General features: G+C 46.1%; 1 protein-coding gene across 3 annotated transcripts; it reads right to left on the bottom strand.

Moving 5' to 3' along the window:
• Positions 1 to 6,100: 6,100 nt before the first annotated feature.
• LOC144122049 (amine sulfotransferase-like) lies at positions 6,101 to 22,592 on the bottom strand. 3 transcript variants are annotated; one of them, XM_077655566.1, is made up of 3 exons: positions 14,375 to 14,406; positions 13,958 to 14,121; positions 6,101 to 7,193 (listed from the first exon to the last, which is right to left on the bottom strand). In XM_077655566.1, exon 3 carries the CDS (start codon positions 7,165 to 7,167, stop codon positions 6,211 to 6,213), a length of 957 nt encoding a protein of 318 aa, XP_077511692.1. In that variant the 5' UTR covers positions 7,168 to 7,193; positions 13,958 to 14,121; positions 14,375 to 14,406; the 3' UTR covers positions 6,101 to 6,210. The 3 variants fall into 3 exon arrangements, with proteins under 3 accessions (XP_077511692.1, XP_077511693.1, XP_077511691.1); XM_077655567.1 differs by lacking the exons at positions 13,958 to 14,121; positions 14,375 to 14,406 and adding an exon at positions 22,525 to 22,592; XM_077655565.1 differs by lacking the exon at positions 13,958 to 14,121 and having other exon boundaries at positions 14,375 to 14,524.
• Between the last annotated feature and the right edge of the window lie 618 nt (positions 22,593 to 23,210).

Raw genomic sequence — 23,210 nt, 5'->3', positions numbered from 1 at the left:
AAGCTGTCCGGTCTGCCAACCTTTCTCTCAAGCCTCAAAAGTGCCACTTCGGTTTCACCGAATTGAAGTTTCTTGGGCACATCGTGAGTGCTGATGGCATCCGAGCTGACCCTGAGAAACTTGCTGCCGTTGCTGCCTTTCCCGTCCCCGCTTACAAAAAAAAGCAGTCCGACGGTTTTTGGGGCTGTGCTCCTATTATCGTCGCTTTATCAAACACTTTGCACAGATGGCCAGCCCTCTGACTCTCCTAACTCGCGATGACGCATCATTTTCCTGGGGCGCCGAGCAGCAGATGGCTTTCGACGAGTTTCGACGCCGGCTCCAGTCACCCACGATCCTGGCACATTTCGACGATGATGCCGACACAGAGTTACACACGGATGCGAGCAACGTCGGCCTTGGTGCCGTTCTAGTTCAGCACCAAGACGGGGTCGAGAAAGTAATTGCCTACGCCAGCCGTGCACTTTCCCGTGCTGAGTGTAACTATTCCACCACTGAAAAAGAATGTTTGGCGGTAGTATGGGCCGCTGCCAAGTTCCGCCCGTACCTTTATGGCCGACCGTTTCGTGTCATCACTGACCATCACTCCTTGTGTTGGCTGAAAAACTTAAAGGATCCTTGTGGCCGCTTAGCACGTTGGGCATTGCGCCTGCAGGAGTTCGATTTCGATGTTATTTATATGTCTGGCCGGAAGCACACCGATGCTGATAGCCTGTCCCGCGCGCCCGTCGGCCCTCCTTCGTCAGATGCCACCGACGACGATAGCTTCCTCGGAGCAGTCACTACGTTCGATCTCGCCTCCAAACAGCGTGCCGACGACGAGCTGCGACTGATTATTGACCATCTTGAAGGTGGGCATCCTACAATACCCCGGTATCTTGCTCGGGGGTTGTCGTCGTATTGTCTCCGCAATGGGGTGCTTTATAAGAAGAATTCTACGTCGAGTGCGAAAACATACCTGCTAGTCATACCGGCTGACCTAAGGCACGAAATCCTCCTGGCCTGCCACGACGAACCAACTTCAGGGCATCTTGGCTTTACACGCACCCTAAACCGAGTCCGGCAGAACTATTACTGGCCACATCTTTCTCCGAGCGTTAGACGTTACGTACAGACTTGTCGACAATGCCAGTGGCGGAAAAAACCCACGCTCAAGCCATCCGGTATGTTACAATCTATTGAACCACCCCTCACATCCTTCGAGCAAGAGGGCATGGACCTTTTAGGCCCATTTCCTTTATCCTCGAACGGACACAAGTGGATCGTAGTCGCCACAGACTACTTAACACGCTACGCCGAAACGAAGGCCCTTGCCCGAGGTACTGCCGGCGAAGTTGCTCGATTCTTTATGAACGACATTGTGCTCAGACACGGTGCACCGTCGACCATCATTACTGACCGAGGAAAGGCGTTTACAGCTCGGCTACTGCGGGACACCTTAACTCTCAGCCATACCGAGCATCGCACAACAACAGCGTATCACCCTCAGACAAATGGATTAACGGAACGACTAAACAAAACTTTGGCGGACATGATCTCAATGTACATTGACGTCGAACATAAAATGTGGGACAAGATCCTGCCGTATGTCACCTTCGCCTACAATACGGCGCCGCAGGAAACCACGAAGTTTACGCCGTTCCGTCTCGTATATGGCAGAGAGGCCCGCACGATGTTGGACGCGATGCTCCCGTGCGGGGAAGAAGCGGTCGAACCCGATGCCGCCCATTTCGCAGAACAGGCCGAGCAAGCCCGTCAGCTGGCCCGCCTGCACATCAAGGAGCAGCATGCCACCGACGCTCGCCACTATAACCTCCGGCACAGGGAAGTCCACTACGAACCAGGGGACCAAGTGTGGGTGTGGACCCCCGTGCGCCACAAAGGCTTGAGCGAGAAACTACTCCACCGCTATTTCGGACCCTATAAAGTCCTGCGCCGCTTAAACAACGTTAATTACGAAGTCATTCCAGATGGAACTGTGACCGTCACTGTTCGACGCCAGCGGCCTGAAATTGTGCATGTGGTGCGCTTAAAGCCATACTTTTCGCGCTACTGAGCGCTTCCTGCAAGTGAAACCTTGCGTTATTGTACAGTTCACCTCATTTTTTTTTCTTCCTCTCACCTTGTCATCGGGACGATGTTTTCTTCCACGGGGGGGAATAATGCCACGTGCCTAGCGCCGCGCGACAGCCTTGTTTGGTGCCGACGACGACGATGCGGTTGTGGTGGGCACGAGCGGCGCGCTGGTGCTTGTCTCTGGGACTCTGTGATCGGAACGGCAAGCCGACCTTATTCTCTGGTCCTCGGCAACGTGTACCTTCTCTGTAACTTCAGTCGTGACAATATTTTATTCTTGTATTTTTATTTCATATTCCTTTTTATTCTGTTCTGTCTATTTTTATTTTTAATCATTTTAAATACTTTTTTCTTTCTATTCGGTTTTATTTTTTATTTTATCTAATTTAGTTTTAATGACGTCATTTGATTGACAGGTGTCGCGGGCACTTCCGGCGAGCGGACTCATGGGGCAGTAACGTTTTCGCCTTAATACCAGCTAAAGGCATTCTGTGCTTTGCGTCCTAACCCCCGTATTTCGTATTCACAAGGCTTATACTTATCTTTCTCCTTCTTCTACTTTGCCGCGCATAAGAAAGTTTCAGGAACCAGTGTTCTACCTTTAGCGCAGAGAACCTTTTTGCCACTTCAAGCACAAGGAAGCTTTTCTCAAGGCAGGCTGCCTTAAATCCTCCTTTATTATATCTAAGATGGCCGACCACTATGAAACTTTCCCTAACCTTCCTAGTTTCTCGATGTTCGTTGGCTTTGTCACCCTCGCAAGAGGAATTGACAGCTGTGAAGGTCGCCCATGCCAGAAAACCTGAGGACGCATTCTGAGGTTCCACAGCAATCCAAAGGACGAATACGCGGTTGACGATTTTCTCGCCGAATACCTTCAGGAGATAAGCAATTCTGCAGCAGCTTGAAATGCAGCCGCTTGACGAGAACAGCGAAGACAGCGGCAGCCCCGACCTACCATTGCTCCTATTGTTGGTGACACCACGATTTTACGGCGACGAAGCATTCCTGGTAGTCGCTGAGAACCTTGTGAATATTTCGCAACCCACAGTGCTGTAATCAATGAGCACGTCGCTGCGATAATAGTTGCAAGTGTTTTCGACACTCGTAAGGTTTCCAGAATGCACGCTGGTCTCTGAAGTAATGCAGGAGTTTTAGAGTAAGAGATTTTCCTGGTGTTAGAGGGTGCGTTGACTGCGCATACGTTCGCATAAAGAATCCCGGAGGCGATCATGCTGAGGGTACCAAAACTGTAAAGTACATTTTTCTAATAGTGTTCATGTATGTGCCGAGTTCATATCTGTTCAAGTTGACAAGGGTCAACTAGAACTAGAGAGCTCTCACCTTTTTATTTTCGATGCCAATTATTTATTTTAGCAGATTTATAAAAATCCTTACGCATGTTCTTTCTTAAAAGATGCAGTGAAATGCAGCCTCAAGAAAATGTTAGCATTGGTGCTCTTCACCGGCATTGTGGTTCGAAAAATTGAGCATCAAATAGGAGCTTACTAAGGCTGGTTTAGTTAGCTTTCCCGCATTTTATAATCATAAAATCACGCTTTAGTTACATAACGACGTTACCGACTTTCTATCCTAACGAGAAGCAACATGGCCATCTACACTCCCCCCAGAGAAATCACCGCGCATCTCAGGTTTTTTCTCGTCAGCTTATTTCGGGACAAGAATGAACTGCTGTTGGATCTTCCATATCGTATCAAACCAACGCATTTGATGAAAGCCATCAAGGACATGAATCTACAACTGTCATTCCCACGGGGACTTTGATGAAATAAACAAGAAACGTCTAAATAAAGATTGTTCTGGCTTAGCGGGGGAGGTAACCAATGAAATGAGCAATTGGAAGTTCTCGCTCCTTAAATTTATTTCCTAAGAACCCCCGGGTCTTCATATTTCTTGTGACAAAACCTTATAACTTAATATGCAGCCCAACGTTAGAAAAGGGCAATTTTGAGTGTGCGAGGTGCACAACAAACCTTCGGAGGATTTTTGAAAGCGGTGCGTTGATAGTGGTGCGTCGATAGCGGAGCCCTGCGCGTGCCATCCCAGAGTTGCGCGTGTGCGCGTGCGAATGGTGTGTGCGAGGCGACGGCGACAGGGAGCGTGGCGAGCACGAGTAGCGGAGAGCTGACGTGTTAGAAAACCGAGGTATAAATGAAGACAGCGCAGCGGAGATCGGGTCCTTCAAGCGTGGAGGTGTCAGCCGTCGGACGTTGAGTCCGTGCTGCCGTGACCTCCATTGGATCACCGAAGCAAGCCTCCTGCGTTCCTCGCAAGCATAGAGGTGGCAGCCGATAGACTGAGGGTCCGTGCTGCCGAAAGGCACTCTTGGATAGCCTGCATTAAGCATCCGGCGTTTCGGGCCGCCGTCGTCGGGTCTCGGCTAGGATTTTTCTTTCTGCTGCTGCCGAGTTCTTCGGGCTGTTGACGAGAAACCACCGGCGTCTCCCCGCAGTCCTCTCCGCTCTTACTACCACCTGGCTCCCTTCGGTCGCTTCCTTCGACACAAGACCAGCGACGCGTCGCATTACATTCACCCGCGTCCGCCCTGTCTGCAAGGCATCCCCGCTTCACCTGGGACGCTCAGTACCTCAAGTTCTAGTTTTCCTACGACAGAGCACCACATCTTCGTATCGCCATGAAGACGAGAGGTCAAGGAATCAAAGCTTTCTATGGTTGCAGAGCAGCAGTTGTCTGACCAAAGGCAAACTCGTGCGGGTCTATAAACAAGCCAAACGAGTTAAATTTTACAATTGGTTTTCTCAGCTTTCAATTGTTATGTGATAGCTATCACAGGGCCCTTCGGTCGCTCTGGGAGGTTAAACCCCATAAGCCACTCAGCTATTTCGTTTCCAACAACAGCAAAGTGATTGCGCTTTCAGCCTATGAATCCTCAGACGTTTAGACATGCTGTAAAGCTATCGAATTTCCTATGCACGCATGCAAAAGCTTTTGGAAGCTGTTTCTGTAACAAGCATTTTCATATCGTTTATTTTCCTAAGTACTGGACATCTAAAATAGAACTAATAACTTTTTTTTGCAATGAGCTGTGCTTTACAAACATCCTGAGACAAAAACTTGGGCGCTTTTCTCTAAATAATCAACTGTCTAGTGATGACTTTACGATGATGTTAAATTTTAATGCCGAGAAACCTTCTACAGTTCGTTTGTTCACGCTCAAAGCCGCCGGCACGCACCTTTATCATTTTGTTTGTGACGCGAGATGCGACCGGAATTATGTCAATTTATCGCGGCCACGCGTGCGTGCTTCCACATTGTTCAAGACTATTGTAGTTGTTTTGGCGCTATCTGAATGGTTTCTTGTCAGCCTCAAATTGAGCGCAGCCAAAAGCTGTAGAAACACTCTGTTCGACGACCGCTGAGCACGCTTGTTGCAACGCTGCTGCCAAGTCATTCCATTCTTTGTGGGCGCAATTTATCCAAAAAAAGAGTTCTGTTTCGAGGCCATTTCACTCCCTTCCTGCTCGCTGAACGGCTGTCACAGCAACAGGAAATTATTACACTACAACACTACCAGGTAGCTTAAAGCAAAGAAATGCAGTTTTGAAATCAGCATAAAAGGCATATACCTGCGAACACTTCGGGTACATTTGCTGCGCAAATAACTAAAATAGTTTTAATTGCACTTAACCTGATTGCCGAAGGTCTCTTCTTATCGTCCTCCTGGCAGAAAAGTTGAGAATGATTAGTTCGTCACCAAAGGTGGTTAAATGCGTAGTCATGTTTAGAGTTCTTTAAGGATGTACTGTACATACTAGAGCCGAAATCTACGGCTAAAATGATAGGGTGAAACTCACTTCAGCGGCAAACAATCAATGTAGAGTACATTTCAAGAGTTTCCAGGCAACTTAGAGAAGAGTAATCTTGAATATCGCTTCGTGTTTTCCAAGACATCATTAAAGCGGACATCAAATAGAGAATCATCCGCCGATTTAGAATTGACAGTGTAATAGCGCCGTAGGATAGTTGACAGCTGCACAGAGAAGACCGATACATGTGGAAACTTTATTCTTTCATAGGTTCTTGCGGGCTCTTCCATCCTCATGCTATAATAATGCTTGCAAGCAGCAGCGGGAGTAAGGAATGCTGTTGTTCCTACGCCGACACCCTGGACAGTGCGATCGCCTCTTCATGGATGTCTTCCCACAACTTTATGAACGACGCCTTATCCCCTTTTTCTTGTATCTTATTTTCAAAACGAACTAGCATTTCAGGTGTCAAGTAATCCTTCCAGCTCCCTACTCTAGCTTCTTTCACAATAGCGAACTTGTTTTGGTCACCCTCACAGCCGTGCTTGCTAGTCATCTTGTTCCTGGTCATCGCATTATTCCATTCTGGAACCGAGTTTCCCGAGAACTCAATCGTATAGTTCTTCCTCATATTTTCTGCTTTTGAGTATTCCAAAACGTTCTGGAGGAAACGCTCATTTTCTTCTAAAGCGCGCCCGTAATCCTCTCCCAGAAAGTGCGCTAGTCTGAGCACCGTGCTTCGGGTGTCCATCTTGAGCTCTTCGTAGGTAGTAAAAAACACGTTTGGTTCGTCCTTGAGGGCATACCCGGATGCCACGTGGTCGAAGTAGTCCCCGTAGCCCAAGTCACTTTCGATGAAAGCCTCGAAAAAATCTTCGAGCTTGCCGTCCTCAAAGCGGTAAAGGCTTAGATCGGTGACCATGCGGAACATTGAGACGCACACGTCCCAGGGGTTGCGGGCCACGTAGATGTACTTAGCCTCTTCGTTCATCGTCTCACGGCGTAGTGGCAGATGTGTGGTGAACAGTCTCACGGGCAGAGTCGGCTTCCAGTCAGCGAAGTCCGTGTACTCGATAGACCGGAGATCGCGAGTTATGTCCGCAAAGTTCATCTGCACACCACCCTTAACGATGAGCTGAATGATGTACTGCATCCAGTTGGTACCACTCTTCGGGTACGTGCATTGCACGATGTCGTCTTTAGCGGCCCGGAAGGAGTAGTTCTTCCTGAAGATTTCGGGGTCGAGGAAGGGACACCTCGGCACACCATCGATGACTTGGCGGTAAGGCCTCCGACCTGACATGATTGCAGTTACTTGCAGGTGATATCCTGAAAAGGGAGAGAATTCGTACTGAGCAGCACTCGATACATTTTAGGTTGGTAGGTTTTTGTTTTTTTGCAACCCTTGAACGTAGTTCCTAGAACGCCATTTCTAGCGACATTTTTTCCAACACTTCTACATTTACAGAAAAAATTTTGCTAAGGAAATCTCAGAAGTTTTGTGGGTTCCTTCCGCCTTTAAGGAACACGGTTATTAATATACTCAATCAAAGCGATGTAAATGTGTAGTGACTGTGGGCCTGGGGATTGACAGAAAGCATTAAATTTTTTTTAATATGTTAACTATAATATTACCGCTGTTGTTTGACGCCAAGTTGAAGGTGAAATTCGAATCAAAATGACACTAAATCACAGAAAGCACTTTAACGCATTGTCAAAGTGCTTCACAATTATCAACATGGATGCACCTACCTAAATCTTCTCGGATGCATACTAAAACGAATACTGTACGCCGCTATCACGGTCTTCAGTAGTCTCTATTCATACTGGAAGTTCCGTTTGCTTGGAAAATTGGCCAGGTCATCTCTGTCTTCAAACATAGTGACAAATGTAATATCAACCACTACTGACCCATGTCTTTAACAAGTACTGCATGTAAGCTACTAGAACGTATCATGGTTTCAAGCGTTGCGCATCATCTCAAAGAAAACAGCTTTTTTACCCTCGTCAATATGGATTTCGAAAAGGACTGCCGTGCGAACCACAACTCTTGGTGTTCAGTCACGATTTTGTATCATTAACGATAACCAACAGACTAATTTATTTTCATTGATTTTTCAAAGGCGTTTGAGCGAGTAGCGCATTGTCGTTTAACTCCCAAACTCCACTGTTTAAAATCAGTTCATTAACACTATCATGGATTAGAAATTTACTCATTTCGCAAGAATTTCACGGATACCGTCCGGTGTTCCCCAGGGCAGTCTTCTAGGCCCATTACTATTTCAAATATATATTCACGATCTACCAACCGACATTGCCTCTAACATCCTTCTGTTTGCCGACGGTTGTTATATCTGTCTTAAAATATATAATCCAACCGATCATCTCGCTTTGCAGAAAGATATAGATCTTATGAGAAAACTGGTGCTCTAAGTGGCTAATGACAGTTAACACTGATGGGCGTAAATTAATGACTTTCAGCCGTAAACTATCAAATCCCACTTTCACCTACTCGCTCAGCAGTCATCAAGTCCCAGCAACGTCTTCTTACGAATGCCTCGACGTTCACTTTACTGCAAACCATTCCTGGTCGGCACACAAAGTCACAGCTAAGGCTTCACGAACCCCCGGATACTTAAAACGTTATCTTCATTGGGCCTCATCTGAGACTCGAAAAATAGCTTACAATACGTTTGTCAGTCCAGAGCTTGAATTTTCATCGCTCATATGGTAACCTGACCAAGTGCATCTGACACGTAGTATCAAATCCATAAACAACCGTGCTGTATGCTTGAGCGCTCGCTATTATAACCATCATTTCAGCGTAACTAACGTCAAGTTATCGCTATCACTTGGGTATTCAAATCACGTCGTAGAGTTGCACTTATTTCATTATTTCATAAAATGGTTTTCAGTCCTGATAGTAACATACTGACTTTGTCACGGCTATGTCGTAAGTCACATCATCTGCCCAATCGTAGCAGCTTTACTCGTATTTTTGGCTTTACTAAAGTGTTTAACATATCTGCCCTCCAATGTGCCATAATCAATTAGAACAGCCTTTCCGACAGTTTCACTAATGCGAGAAATAGTACCACCTCTCGGGATATAACCACCATAATGGTCTGATGTTTTGGTTTTACGTGCTTTTGGCAGAAAACACAGTTACTGGTGGTGTTCAGTGTTAACGAAATTGCGGTTCTGTTCATTTCACTGAAAAATCATGTTCCATTTCTATCTTGCCACGTTTTAAGACTTCTATAACGCTTTTTTATATTTATCTGTATTCTGCTCAGTATCCCTTGCTAAGTACTGTATAACGTTTCTCTTCAGTCGTTGTTTATATTCAAATGTTTTCTAAATTCATGTGTACTGCCCCATTTTCCCATATGAAGGGAGCCTGTGAGTAACTTGAATAAATTATGTGGCGTTTTAATCACTTCTCAAATGCGCCGCTCCACCATGTGACGCCATGACCGTTACGACCAATTCGCATTTTCTCGCACGCTGCAGGCGGTGACGGGTTCTCCGTTGAAAGGCAGCCTTTTCGCTGTCGCTTTAAAGGTACACATAGGAAAAGCGTAGGATTAAGCGGTATTCAAACCAACGTCCATTGATTCCCAAGTTCATGCTCGGATATGCCCGATAATTACTCGGATATGTCCGATAGACTCATGGCCATGTTTGTATTTCTTTTTTCTTTCTGACTAAACCGTTGGTGACTTAGCGCACGTTCTTCAGACGACCACTTGCCGCAATTAAAAAAAAAAGGAAATTTTCCTGGAAGCTGAGATTCAAAAAATTACAAGAAAGGTAGAAGACGATTAGGTGAAAAAAATTATAAGGGCGATTACCATTCTACCTAATGCGAAATATTAGCGCAGCTCTGCAGGGGTCTCAGTGTCTGTAAGTCCATTATTTTGCTTTGGTGGGTCGTTGGCACGTCTGGCGACGATAATAATTCGATATTAGTATAAGTTGTTGAAGTCGATGTGTAATGCAGAGCACGAGAGTGTGTTGTAGCTTAAGACGAGGCGTAATGAGCTGTGTCGATAACCGAATCACCACGGTCATCGAAATCTTTGTTCCGTGAACAATGCGCTTTGGTGCGGGGAGTATATGCTGCCCTGCAAGAGCCGCCTAGCTGGCTCCCCAAACTGAATGCATGTGTGTGCCTCCCAGACTTTTGATGTTTTGGAAGGAGGTTCATACAGGGTTAAGGTGGCCTGGTGTTTTGTGGAGAAAGCGTGCTTAAACTTTCCTTTTCGGCACTATTTCTATGCAATAAAGAAAAAAAACTGTGTCGACATCCTAGTGCTCTCATGCAGTGGCCAGAGAAGCTTATCTGTTCGCGGTGCTGTGGGTATGAATCCTAGTCGCAGCAATGTTTGTTTTTGCTTTTTTATTTATTTATGGTTTGCCTCAGTTACATCGAAAGCGGCGACGCGGCTCAACCCACGAACGAGGCTTAAGAGCTGCGCTCCAAAATAAGTCAAATGCACGCTGGAAGACGACGAAGACGAAAGAATGGGGAAAAAGAAGTTTCGCCGTGGTGACTGAGGGCGGAAGAAATCGAACTGCATCAGGACGGCTACACTCCTGGCCGTGCACTGGAAGGCGTTCTGATCCGTAGCAAATGAACACGGCTGGGAAGACGTCGTGCCAGCTTTGAACAAGTTCCGCAACAAATAACCGCATTCCCCAGCAGTGACCGCGACTTTTGCACGGCGAGATCTTTCACGTGCAACGAATTCTGATTTTCAAGTTCTCCCCAATGCTCCCACGGGACCAGCCGACTAGGCCGTCCATGCAATTTAAACAAATGGCATTCGAACTCACTCTGTTTACAGTAATTTGATGTTTTAAGTGTTTAAATTGAACACATGACTCGCTATTCTTTGGAACGCCCTGATTGTCTTTCGTTGTGATGCGATCTCCAAGGTGTTCGAGAAGGTTTTTGCGGCCTCCCTGGTGCGTGCCTCCGGCGTTCGCCACCTTTCCAGGACATACGAGTTCGCAGCTCTCGCCCAGCAACCTCCAGTTCCCGCGCGCTAGCTTTTGCGGAAATGGAATGTGTCGAGAACGGGAAACTAGGAGGAAGTCTGGAACAGGCGCAAACCTCTTGACAGAGGCCTAGAATGCATTTCTGCATCGAAAGTTATCGAGACACTTAACTGACCGTAAGAGTGGAATGCGACAGCATTACAATCAACGCTGCAGCTATATTTTTATGCTCTTGTGGCTGCTTTTTTTTTCGCAACATACATAATGTTGTCACTGGCATTGTATCTTCATAATCATGTGCTGAGTGAGTCCGCCAAGAATATGTTCCAACCTGTGTGTCATGCCCTTTACCACTTTCGCGCTCCCTCCTTGTTTTCCAGTTTTGACTTTTCGTTCCTTAGTCACGTGACCATGCGGCGTTACTACCCTCTCGAACAATGAGCGACTTTCTTGACTAACACAGGACGCGAAATCGCATGATGTACAGTAACGCTGTGGGCCGGTGGCAATTGGATTGAATGGTATTGTGTTAATTAATAGCCATCGGCATGGTGGGTAGGTTACCGCCTGCCTTGGTGCGCAGTTGCTAATGACGTCAGGAAGTCAAATGATTTTTCAAGAGCAAACAGCTACTTTTGTGACAGACGCAGGACGCGAAATCCCATGATTTGCAGCCTAATGCTGCCGCATTAAAACGGTGAGCGTTGACTTGGACCTCACCACTCGATTCTGAACAAGACCGTGAGTAAGTCGCATGGCCGGACAGCGTCAGAGAGAAGCTAGGGCCAGGGGCCGTGCGCGTAAGCATGCTGCACGAGTACGCCAGCGCGTACAGGCCGCACGAACATTGCCGTCGCGCAAGCGTTCAAGTAACGTGAGGCTGCCCGAAGCCCCAAGTCACAGACTCCAAGACCCGGAGGTGCGCCAGCGACAAACAGAAGGGGCCCAGCGAAGAAGCATTTCGATTTCCTACGCAGATTGAAGGCAATGTCTGACGGGCATCACCAATTCTGAACACTGGCGACTTGAATTACGATTGGACCAAACACATGCCACTCGTACATCGCATTTCAGATGACAACTTCTTTTTCGACACGAATCCGGAACAACCAAAACAAACAACCGGAACAATCAAAATTACGGAAGGTACACGCACGTTTACTTCCTGAGGTAAAATGCATTGTTCTCTGAAATAAGTCCTCGCTGAACGCGACAGTTCTCCGTGTGTATCTATCATGCGGCTTTTCCAAGTGCTCTTGGCTTGCTCTCGGGACTCTTCGAGGTTTGCATCTCTCGAATCCAGACCAGTGGCAGGCCGCATTGCTCAGTTCCAACTCGGACACACAGATCCACGTTGTGACAAGAGCTCTAGAAGTCGCCGAACGCCCCGGGCTCATGGCCACTTGATGGGGCTATACCACAAACCATCTGCTACTTTTGTCGACGAAAATAAAGTTTATCCTCCTTCTCCTCCTTGCACACCCTAAAAAGTCACATTAACGTGAAAAGTTTGCAGAGAATTGCGGAGTCTTGCATCACAGGTATAAATCTTATAGTGTAAGCTGCGACCTCAGTGTCTTTTGCAAGGGTCTGCTGAAATATGTCCCAAAAGAACATAGCGTCACCGCACAAAAATTCCATTGCATTGCTGAATAGTTCCTCATTGCTCGCACAGATAGCAATTCACTGACCGCGGCACACACATCCTTTTGGCGCAAATGCACATGTCCTAAAGCGTAAGCATTTGAAGTGTAAAATGGCTTTTGCTGCGGATTGAATCAGCATCCGCTCAACTCGCTTTAATACACTGCTGTAGAGACAGGCTAGCCAACGCTGCAGATATACGTGTAGAGGAAGTAAAGACCGATCAGAACCTTTGTCATCTGCCTCCTGGAGAGGCTGCACAAGTTTTCGAAGGAAAAGCAAAGAGTAAGAGTAAATTCTCCCACGACCATATCCAGAAAAGACAGATGAGCGCTTAGTTGCATGTTGAGCATAGCTCTCAAGAAGGGGTTTGTGGTTTTGGAAAATAAAACCTTGACACAGATTGGTGGAGAAAAAGTTCCCCACAAATTCATCAGACTCTATGAAGAGAGCCCAAAAATTCTGTCGAAGCATATAGACTGCCTTTTACAGCGCCCCTGTAAAGTCACAAAAATTCTATGTAGCTCAGGCACCTTCTTCCTCGCACAATGAAGCCCTTTCAGTGTGTCGTAACCAAGATGTTGCAGACTCGTGTCCCGGTATAAACCAAGGGCTCTCAACCCATACAAGGCAGCTTTTCTTAACCATACTCATTTTATAAAAACAAAAGAAGGCGACGTGATTAGCTTACGCTAAATTCTTCATTTTGCACTGCACTAGCGAGAAACCACTATTATCTCTGCTTTAAAGATGGGCAATAGGGGCTTAAGATATACAAGGCGAGTTACCACGGCTATGTCGAAGAGGTGATATAAATAAAATATTTTTGGTACGCTCTTGGTCGTTAGGGAGGCTCTTGTTGAGTGGAGGATGGGTGGTTGAGGCGGTCTCGCTTACTCTCATACCATGTGGTAGAGGATCGGAGCGGGAGGAGACTGGGGCAGGGGGGGGAGGGCGGAGGCTGCTTTAAGATGTATGCTGCTGGTGTGCCGGGAAGGGGAGGGGGCGGCTCCAAAGTTGCTTTTGGGTCGTGGGGTCGACGCAAAGGTGTCTGTCTGTCTAAAGGTGCCGGTAGAGGACTGCTTCTTTCCTCAATAGCAGCAACGTAGAGGGCGCACGCGCCGGACCTTACTGCGCCCGCATAAGTACTCTGCTTAGGGGAAATTCCCGTGACAGGAGGTACAGGGGATATCTATGACTCGCGCGATGGGTTCTGCGAAACTGTTGAAAGTGGAGGGTTTTGTTTAAGTAAAATCCACCAGCTTTTCTCCTTATGTAAGTACCTCATCAGGAGGATTCTAGCGTATACATATAGACGATTTATTATTGATTTTGAGGAGTCATTTGAATATGCGGCTCTAGCCGTAAATTCTTATTTTTTTTGCCGCGGACAGTAAATTAAGGTTGGTAAAATGAAAACGTATCGCCTTAAAGAAATTTCATACTTATCTTTTTTACCGATGCCACAGAGAATAGGAACGTTCAAAATTTTTTGTTTGTACTGAACGCCTTTGAACTTGTCCGATCCGGTCCGAACCAGTTAGAACAGGAACATAATGTCGCTGCGGAGCCTAACCCGGAACTTAACCCGAAAAGCGTGAACTGGTACCTGTACAGAACCCGCAAAAATTGCGGTTCGACAACTCTCCTGTATTTTCTGTAAAAAGCATGTAATTATTATGTCTTGCAGATTTTAAGCTGTATCGTTACTTAAAGCTCTTGTACATTGCGATGCTGATTTGCCCTTACGGTGAAGTTGCTTAATTAATGCAGATAAATTAAAGAGCAGGGTCAAGAAAAAGCGCAGAGAATACCTTTTAAGAATATCCCAAGCTAAAACATATTTATAGAAGTTCGCCTACCTGCTGCTTTACGCAGTCGATGCTTGTGAAAACTGTGGGGCGTAGACGCGCACAAAAGGGCACGGCTTATTGTTGGGCAATATTGAGCCTTATCTCCATAGAAGAAGACTCCCAGATTACAGGTATCAGTGGCACTTGCCTACCATTACGTTCAGAGATGATAGCAGGCGTGGAGTTCTGATAACGCTTCATGGCAGGAACAACACGAAACTCGAAGCAGAAATCTGAGGGTGCGGCTATCGTTTGGAGTAGGTAAGAGAATACAGGCGCGGCCAGAAAAATACGGCGCACGCGACAGGCGACGCATCAAGGAGAAACTGCATCTAAGCGCCACCTATCTGGTGGCAGGTTGTGGTGGTGCTCGCACGGACGCCACCGCCACCTACCTCAAAGCGCGATTCAGGCGTTCACTGACCCAGTGAGCCAGTTATGCGCCTTTCCTTTCAGCAAAATCAATAGAGTCTAAAGCTCCCGCTGGTTTTAAAAAAAATGCTGTGGTTTAACTGCGACTGAACCTGGTTAGAGAGCAAAAGTTGTGGTGTATCGGGCAAGTAGACACATCTTGGCGTCTGTAACGTTGAGCATGTTCCGCACACTGGATAGGCAGCGCCTCACCCTACCACCCTGGCAGGTGGCAGTTCAATTAGTGGTTCACCGGGAGAGGTTGCTCGCTCAGTGAACGCTGCGGCCTATTCTGCCGCCCTCAACAAGGGGTGCGATGCCTTGCTGGACAATATGTGGTAAGGCCTATAGCCACACTTGACCTCCGGCTCACCTGAAAGTCAGCCGGCAACGAACGGACAAATCGGCTTTACCTAGCGTAGTGAACCTCTCGCTTCAAAAATGAGCCGACGCTGAGGCAGCGATCGAAAATCGAGCGTTAACACAACTAGCGTAAGTTTCCGGTTCGGATACCTGCCGCGAGCTAGGCTCTAAATAAGTAGCAAATTTTCGGCTGCACTTAACGTTGAGTCTCGTGACACCATCCTGATAGTTCTGGCAAAAAATGTTGGCCCACAAATTTTACACGAATCATGGTACTAAGTGGCCCGACTGTGACGCCTGCCAGACAGGAATGTATTTACCGGATCGATCTAGGTTAGTTTCGAGTTGTTCTGGTAGGGTATCATGCGGCGCCTGTTATTTTATTCCATTATGTAACCACCCCGGTTACCGTGGCAACCACTGGGTTACGATTTGCGTTATAACGCATAACGCGCAGACCCGAAACGCGAGAAGTAGAGCTTAACACTCTAACACAATGTCAGTGCTATGAAGACCGCCATCTTGGATTCTATCCTTGGGATCAGCATAACTCGGAGGCCTGAAACGCGACCAGTAGGGCTAACGCTCTAAATGAAAGCCGCCTAAGGGCCTCATTTGGCAGGCGGACGTCACCGCCTACTCTGCAGTGCCACTGAGATGTCCACTGACCCAGTTAAACTTTCTACTCAGAAGGTTTATACAGACACCGCTAAGACCCGGAAAGTGCGTGTAGAAATGCTTTCGCACTAGAAGCCTCAAGTAATGCATATGTGTTAGGCACTCCAACCCCAGGCGGTAAGACCTATAGTTCAGTATGTCTCTGCTGACAAAGGGCAGCGCAGAGAACGCGCGTTCACAAGAAAGGTTGGCATGCAGTCAGACACTACGTCTCCTTTCTTGAGAACGTGGTTTCTCTACTCTGTAGCTGAGAGTGAAACCATTATGCCCAGCAACTAGCCTTACTTTATTATGTGTGCGTAATTTCAAGCTTTTACAGTCTGCTTAATACTGGCGCACTATAACTGTCCCAATGCAAAGCTGCTCGTTTTATTCTTCAAAATGTTACGCACTGTTACAGAAAGAAAGACGTAGAGCAGAAATACGAGATGAGAGGATGGAACGACGTGACGAGCCCTACCCGCAGGCTAAACCCCCAACCTAACCGCGAACCAACCATCCCTAAATCTTAATTTGCACAAGTTCATGTCATAATTTCAACAATTGCGATACTCTAACTGCGACAAACACTCGGAATACGTAAACACATGGAGCGAGAAATCCACTACTCCATGCTTCGCCAAAGTCATCAGGTGTCGCAGTTTGACCTTCAGCAGGAGGAGCGCCGGAGACCACGTGACTCGCCGCAGCTTCAGCCGCCGCGCCACTGCTACGAACCCGGTGCGCCGACCGCCGCGTCTAACCAAGCGTAGCCAAGTGTAATGAAGCTTTTGCTCTGTCTAAATAGGTTGAGAAGAGTTTTTTAGCTCGTGCTAACGACTTCTGAAGTGCCCAAGAATCAAACCAATACATAAACCCGTTTTTCGGGAAACGTTTATTTACTGCTTTAATTCAAGACATATCATTGCTAAAACAGCTTTGCTCGCGTGGTGACTGCCTCACGAATTCCTCCTCTCTCAGGCTCTAAGCAACATTCTACTTAATGGGAAACATTACTGGTCCCATCAGGAGAAAAGCCGGCGGCGTGTGTTTGTGTGCGTGTGTGTGTGTGTGTGTGTGTGTGTGCGTGCGTGTGCGTGCGTGTGTGTGTGTGTGTGTGTGTGTGTGTGTGTGTGTGTAAAGAAAAATAGGATGACGTCATCAAGCGGCCGCATGATGCACACAGCAAACCGAGCACCGCCACTTCAGACAATAATATACATCTTGCTCTTCTATATATACTTCCCACTGGCCGACCTAAATGCGGCGCCAGTTTTCCTGACAACATTCGCACCAATACTGCCACGCAACAGTTTGTCGTGCTGCGTCCGCAAACTAAGATGTTTTACTGCGTTATAAATACGATGGTGGCAATTTTTTCAAGGAATTACAGGTTCAAGTACTCCGCCATGGAGAGGACTTGACCATATGCCTCGGGCGCATCTAGAAAGCCTAACATAAATAGATATGCATACATTCCCACAACATTGTTTTCATTAATGTTCTGCAGCCTGGAAAAATTATCACAGTTTTTGAAATATCACGGTACTGTTCAAAAGAACTCGTAATCCATACTGCTACTGGGAGAAGATTACTAGTTGCCAGAGGGCAAACAAACTTGCTTACTTTGTCAATTTTCACACGTGTTCTAACAAAACTTAAGTGGTAGTCTAAAAAAACCCACTACAACTCTCGGCCCTGTCTGAAGTCTAAATTCTAGCGTCGTGCGAAATCTGCAGGATCAAAGCAAGATAGAGTAATGCTGCAGAAAATTGAGGTACAACAGTGTCCACCACGATACTGTGCAGGGTTTCAAAAATCGGGCTTTGTTAACTTTTGAAAGATACAGGGAGTACTACACAAAAGCCATTATTCTAAATGCGTTATGTGCTAGGTGGACACAATACGAAAAACTCTCAGAGCAACCTCAGTAAAAAATTAACTAAAATTCAAGAATGAACTTTTATTCACTGCCGTTAGCGTGCATGTCTACATTGAATACTTAGAGGTTTCGACATTTAATTACTTTTTTAGTTATTACAAATCTAGCAACACAGCTGTGTAATGGGATATGCACATCTGAAATTTCAACTCAAACCGTGTAATTACACATGTGAGCCCGCGGCACTCAGCATGAGTAGCTGTTGCATTCGGCGCTCCATCTGACGAGAATTTGGAGTTGCAGGCGACGGTGACAACGTTTCGTTCGTGGCCAGCGAAAACGAAAAATTAATGTGCCGGTGCCGTGGGGCGAGCGCTGTTTCTTTAAGCGTTTGCTTCTTAAGTGGATGATAAGACGCGGTGCTGCCCTTTAATTAGCATGCGGTCATGCGCAGCATGCCACACTGCTGACCAAGATTGAAAATTTATAACCGTCGCCTGTAATTCCGCAATCTTGTCACTCGACTCGCCGTATGCAACAGCTGCGTCAAATCAGGGCTTCACCACTGGTAAATTCAAGCTCTTCACCTCTTCAGAATTTATTTGCCAACAACTTTATTATGATTTTGTTTACAGCCCATATAACCCTGAGGCGTTTAGAAATCCAATAAAGCTGTCTAATTCTCTATGTACGCACACAATTGTTTCAGGAAGCTGTTTCTGTAAGAAGCGTTTTCATGTCGCTGAAGGTTTAATTTTATTTCCGTAAGTATCGGGCATCTAAAATAGAACTGTTACCTTTATTACACAGAATTGTCCATTATAAACACCCTGAAACAAGAAACTTGTGCACTTTCTTGTTAAATAATTAACGGCCGAGGGATGCCTTTACGGAGCTGTTAAACTTTAAAGCCGAGAAGCTTTGAATTGTTTGTTCAGCATCTAATCCGCCGGAAGGCGTCTTTATGACTTTGTTCCCGACGAGGGATGCGGCCAGAATTATATCGATTGATCGCGGCCATGGGCAACTCCTTTTCCCCAAATTGTAGGCAAACAATCAATATAGAGTACGTTTGAAAAGTTACCATATAACTTATAAAAGAGATACCATGAATATCACTTCACCTGTTTCGAGGCACTATTAAAGCGGACATCTAATACACAATCATTCGCCACTGCGGTATTGGGCAGTGTAATGAACGGCGTGAGGTAGTTGACAGCAATACATAGAAGTCCATTACATGTTGAAACTTCATTTTTTATATGTTCCTGTCAGCTATTCTATCCTCATGCTATAGCAATGCCTGTATGCCACAGCTGGAGGACGTAATGTTGTTGCTCCAACGTTGACACGTGAGACAGCGCGATCGCCTCTTCATGGATGTCTCCCCACAGCTTCATGAATGCCGCCTTATTCCCTTTTTCATATATCTTATTTTCAAAATGAACAAGAATTTCGGGTGTCAAGTATTCGTTCCAGCTCCCTATCCTGGCTTCTTTTACAATAGCGAACTTGTTTTGGTCATCCTCATAGCCGTGCTTGCTGGTCACCATCGCATGAACCTCGTTTCCTGAAAATTCAACCGCAAAATCCTTCCTCATAATGTCTGCTTTGGAGTATTCCAATATGTTTAAGAGAACATTTTCATTTTCTTGTAAAGTGCGCCCGTGCGCTCACTAGCACGTGTCTAAGACATTCTCCCACTTTGAAAACATACGAGCTCGTAGCTGCTGGCCTGCAGTCTTGAGTTCCCGCTTGCTAGCTGTCGCGGAATTGGGATACGCCCAGAACAGGAAACTAGGAGGGAGTCGAGGGCAGGCACGATGTTCATGACAGAGGCCAAGGATGCAATTCAGCATTAAAAGTTAAGAGGATGCTTACGTCACCTTAAAAGTGGAAGCCGACACTATTAGAAGCAAAGTTGATGCTACACTTTTATATGCCTGTGGCTGTTCTTTCTCCACATACACAGTTTTGTCATTGTCATCTTATTTTTATTTGCACGCGTAACCATGGCCTGATTCAGTCCGGCGAGTTCTTGTTCCAACCTGCTTGCGGCGCCCTTTCCCGGTTACGCGCTCCCTCGTTGTATTTCAGCTTTCACTTTTCTTTCCTTAGTGACGTAACCTTGTGGCGTCATCGCCCTCTCGAACAATGAGCGACTCTTATGACCAACCCAGGACGCGAAATCATGGTATGTGCTTGGACATGGTAGGCCAGTGACAAATAGATTGAATTTAATTGAATTAATGGTCACCGGCAACTTTGGGCTGTTTGTGATGTCGTCAAAAGGTCACGTGACCTCGCTCGACCAAACAGCTACTGTTGTGACAGAGGCAGGACGCGGTATCGCATGACTCGAAGTCTAATGCTGTCGCTTTAAAACGGGAAGCGTTGACAAGGGGCTCGCCGTTCGATCCTGGAGGTGACCTGACGTGAGTCGCATGGACGGACTGCGCCAGAGAGAAGGCCGTGGCCGGGACACAGCGCGTAAGCCAGCTGCCAGAGGACGATAGTGCGTGTAGGCCCCACCAACACCGCAGTCCCACAAGCGCTCGAGGAACGAGCGGCTACCCGGAAAAACCGACCACATGGAGAGAGATATGTACCGACCTGGTGCTCACGTGATCGTGTAAAGTGAAGATCACAACCAACTTGTGAAATGACTTCTCGGATCATAAGTCCATGATTATCCCCACTGATAATCAATTAGTGGTGTCGACGATGAATCAATCCGATTGAAACGTAAGAGTGTCTCCGTAGATAATGTTCAATATACGCATTACCACAAGTCTAAACGCTACTGTTTTCTTGTAAGCGAGTTTAAATTTTGCTAATAATGATGCGATGAACAATAACCTGCACATGATTTCTTCGTTCATGTGAATGTTAGAATGCTGCGACAGGCACGATCCTTTGTATACGACCTGTACATGGGGTCTTGAACCGGAACCGAGCCTTAACCATAATTCGGAACAGAAGCCTTATATTTTCCTGAACTAGAACCGAGCCGACAACATATTTCTTTCGCCATCTTGGAAGTTATCCTAAACCGCAACGATTAAAAGTAACTGTTCCGAACTGGTTCGGTACTCGGTTCAGCATATGTTTTTTTTTTAAACGGCTTACTGTTCTTGTTTTTTTTAGACAAAATGAAATGTGGTAGCAACGGCTTACTGTTCTTGTTTTTTTAGACAAAATGAAATGTGCTAGCCAGTATATTTAGCCACCCAAATGTGTCAGCGCTAGACAGTGCTAAAATGGCACCAAGCCTATGGAAAATCAAAATTTAAGGAAGCCTTGCGTCAACAAAGAAAACATTAATTGGCGGTTCTGTAATGTGCCTTCGGCAATATTAAAATATTGTACGCCAGAGTGATGTGAAGTGTTTAGTTTATTAGAGTTTCCCGAGCTCAAACGTTTGCGTATTGTTTAAATCAAATTTTTAGTACTGCTATAACTCATAAAGTGCCGAGCGAATATACCATCCCTTTGTATGACTTACCATAAACATGAGAAACACAGGCGCAACCACCGAGCCATGTTGTGCAACATTTACTTTCAGAGGCTTTCGTTATCTCTGACAGCAGCTATTAAACAAAACCCCTTACGAAGGCTCAGTCCTGCAAAAAAAAAAATAAAACTGGTTCGGTGGATGTGGCGCTGGGTTCCTAATCCCAAGGCCGTGCGTACGATCCCAGCCACGGGGCCTCTTTTAGATGACGGCGAAATTCAAGAAACTCGCGTGTTCTGTGTGATTTCAGTGGACGATGAAAAATATCCACTAGTCTACTTTAATCTACAGTCCCGCACTACATCGTCCATATTAGCCACCGTGTCTCTTCCACACATTAAACCCCAGAAATGATGTGTAAATTGGTGGAATTGTTTGCTTTTTCGTAATCCGAACATTCTTTCTTGCTCGTGATGAAAATAAGCAAGGAAAGTCGAGCTTGCAGCAGCGCTCCAGATGCTTGCAGGAAAAAAAAATCTACAGCGAGTACGCAAATGTGGCAAGGCGAAATGTTTGCACCCGCTGCCATGCGATAATGATTGTGGCCATAAGGATGGAACTGGAAACAAATGTAATTGCGATGAAATGATTTTGTATTATGGCAATGCGCCGAGATTTTTTGGTTGTAAAGAAAGTAGACGCCAATCCCTAGCGGGCACTAGGCTTGGGTGCATGGGTGCTCCGAAACTGCTGAAACTGTAGGCTTTTGTAGTTGCGAAATCCACCAGCTTTTCGCCTTAAGTGCCTCATCAAATGTGTTCTAGCGTAATAGCCGATTTATATTAATTTTGATTTCAGTTTAATTTGTGGCTCTTGCCGTAAATTCTTATCTTTTTGCCGCGGACAGTAAAGTAAAGTGGGCAAGGTGAAAACATGTCGAATTGATTTTTTAATTTTATATAGCGATGTCACAGGGAAAACTTACAGCACAAAAAGGTTAATTAAAACTCAACTACTTACAGATTTTCTTATACACAAACACCTTTGAACCGGTACGTTCCACTCCGAACCGGTTAGAACCGGAACAGAATGTTACAACTCAGCCTAACCTGGTACTGAACCCGAAAGGCGTGATTCCGAACCGGACCCGAAAAATTTCCGGTACGACGCCCTTCCTGTACTTTCTGTAAAAAGCTTATTATTTTTGCCTCTGTAGATTTTATCCTCTATCCTTATTTATGCCATTGTACAATTGATGCTGAGTTGCCTTTACGATGCAGTTCCTCAATTAATGCAGAAAAAGATGCATTAAAAAACGGTGTCAAGGAAACGTGCAGGGAAGGCTTCTTAGGAATAAGCTAAGCTAAAACACACTGAGAGACGTTCGCATACCTGGTGCTCTATGCAGTCGATGCTTGCGAGAATATTAAGGCGTAGACGTGCAGAAACGCCATGGCTACATCTATTGTTGGGTGTCATTGAGCTTTATCTCCATAAAAGTATGCAAGAGATCGGATATCGGTAGCACTTACCTACCATTCTGTTCAGGAGATAACAGCCGTTGGAGTTCTGATAACGCTTCATGGCAAGAACAACACTCCAAGCAGAAATATGTGGGTGCGGCTAGATCTATGAGTTGCTGAGAGCATACATTTTTTGCTTCTGAGCTAGTGAAATCAGTATACGAAATTAAATCTCTTCTGTTCCTCCAGGAGCAGTGCTCGCAGACTGATACGAGAAATCGTTCAGTGTCTCCAAGTAGTTGTACATTATGTTTGTAGAAAAGTGGTGCGCTGGTGTATGATACCGCCCCACTTTCTCTGAAAGAGCTTCAGCACAGTGACGCAACAGAATTTCATAAGAAAGCACGGGCTATGGAGAACAAGGTGACAGCAAAATGGGTATCAGCCCCCCGTATGGAAATTATTGCACGGTATTCATCTCATAAATCGCGAAATCGCGACTGTGTAAAAATTACTGCCAATTTAGCATTTGCTAAGCACGCACCATTCCGCAAAACCACGGTTGTTTTTTTCAGGCAGACACCACCGCTACGTACATAAAAGCGAGATTGAGGT

The sequence above is a fragment of the Amblyomma americanum genome, chromosome 2, assembly GCF_052857255.1.
Source record: "Amblyomma americanum isolate KBUSLIRL-KWMA chromosome 2, ASM5285725v1, whole genome shotgun sequence".
Classification (NCBI taxonomy): Eukaryota; Metazoa; Arthropoda; class Arachnida; order Ixodida; family Ixodidae; genus Amblyomma; species Amblyomma americanum.
This window is presented reverse-complemented; position numbering and strand designations above follow the sequence as displayed.

Bases quoted from the DNA above. Each gene is read 5' to 3' on its own strand.
- LOC144122049 (XM_077655567.1), bottom strand. From the start codon at position 7,167: ATGTCAGGTCGGAGGCCTTACCGCCAAGTCATCGATGGTGTGCCGAGG.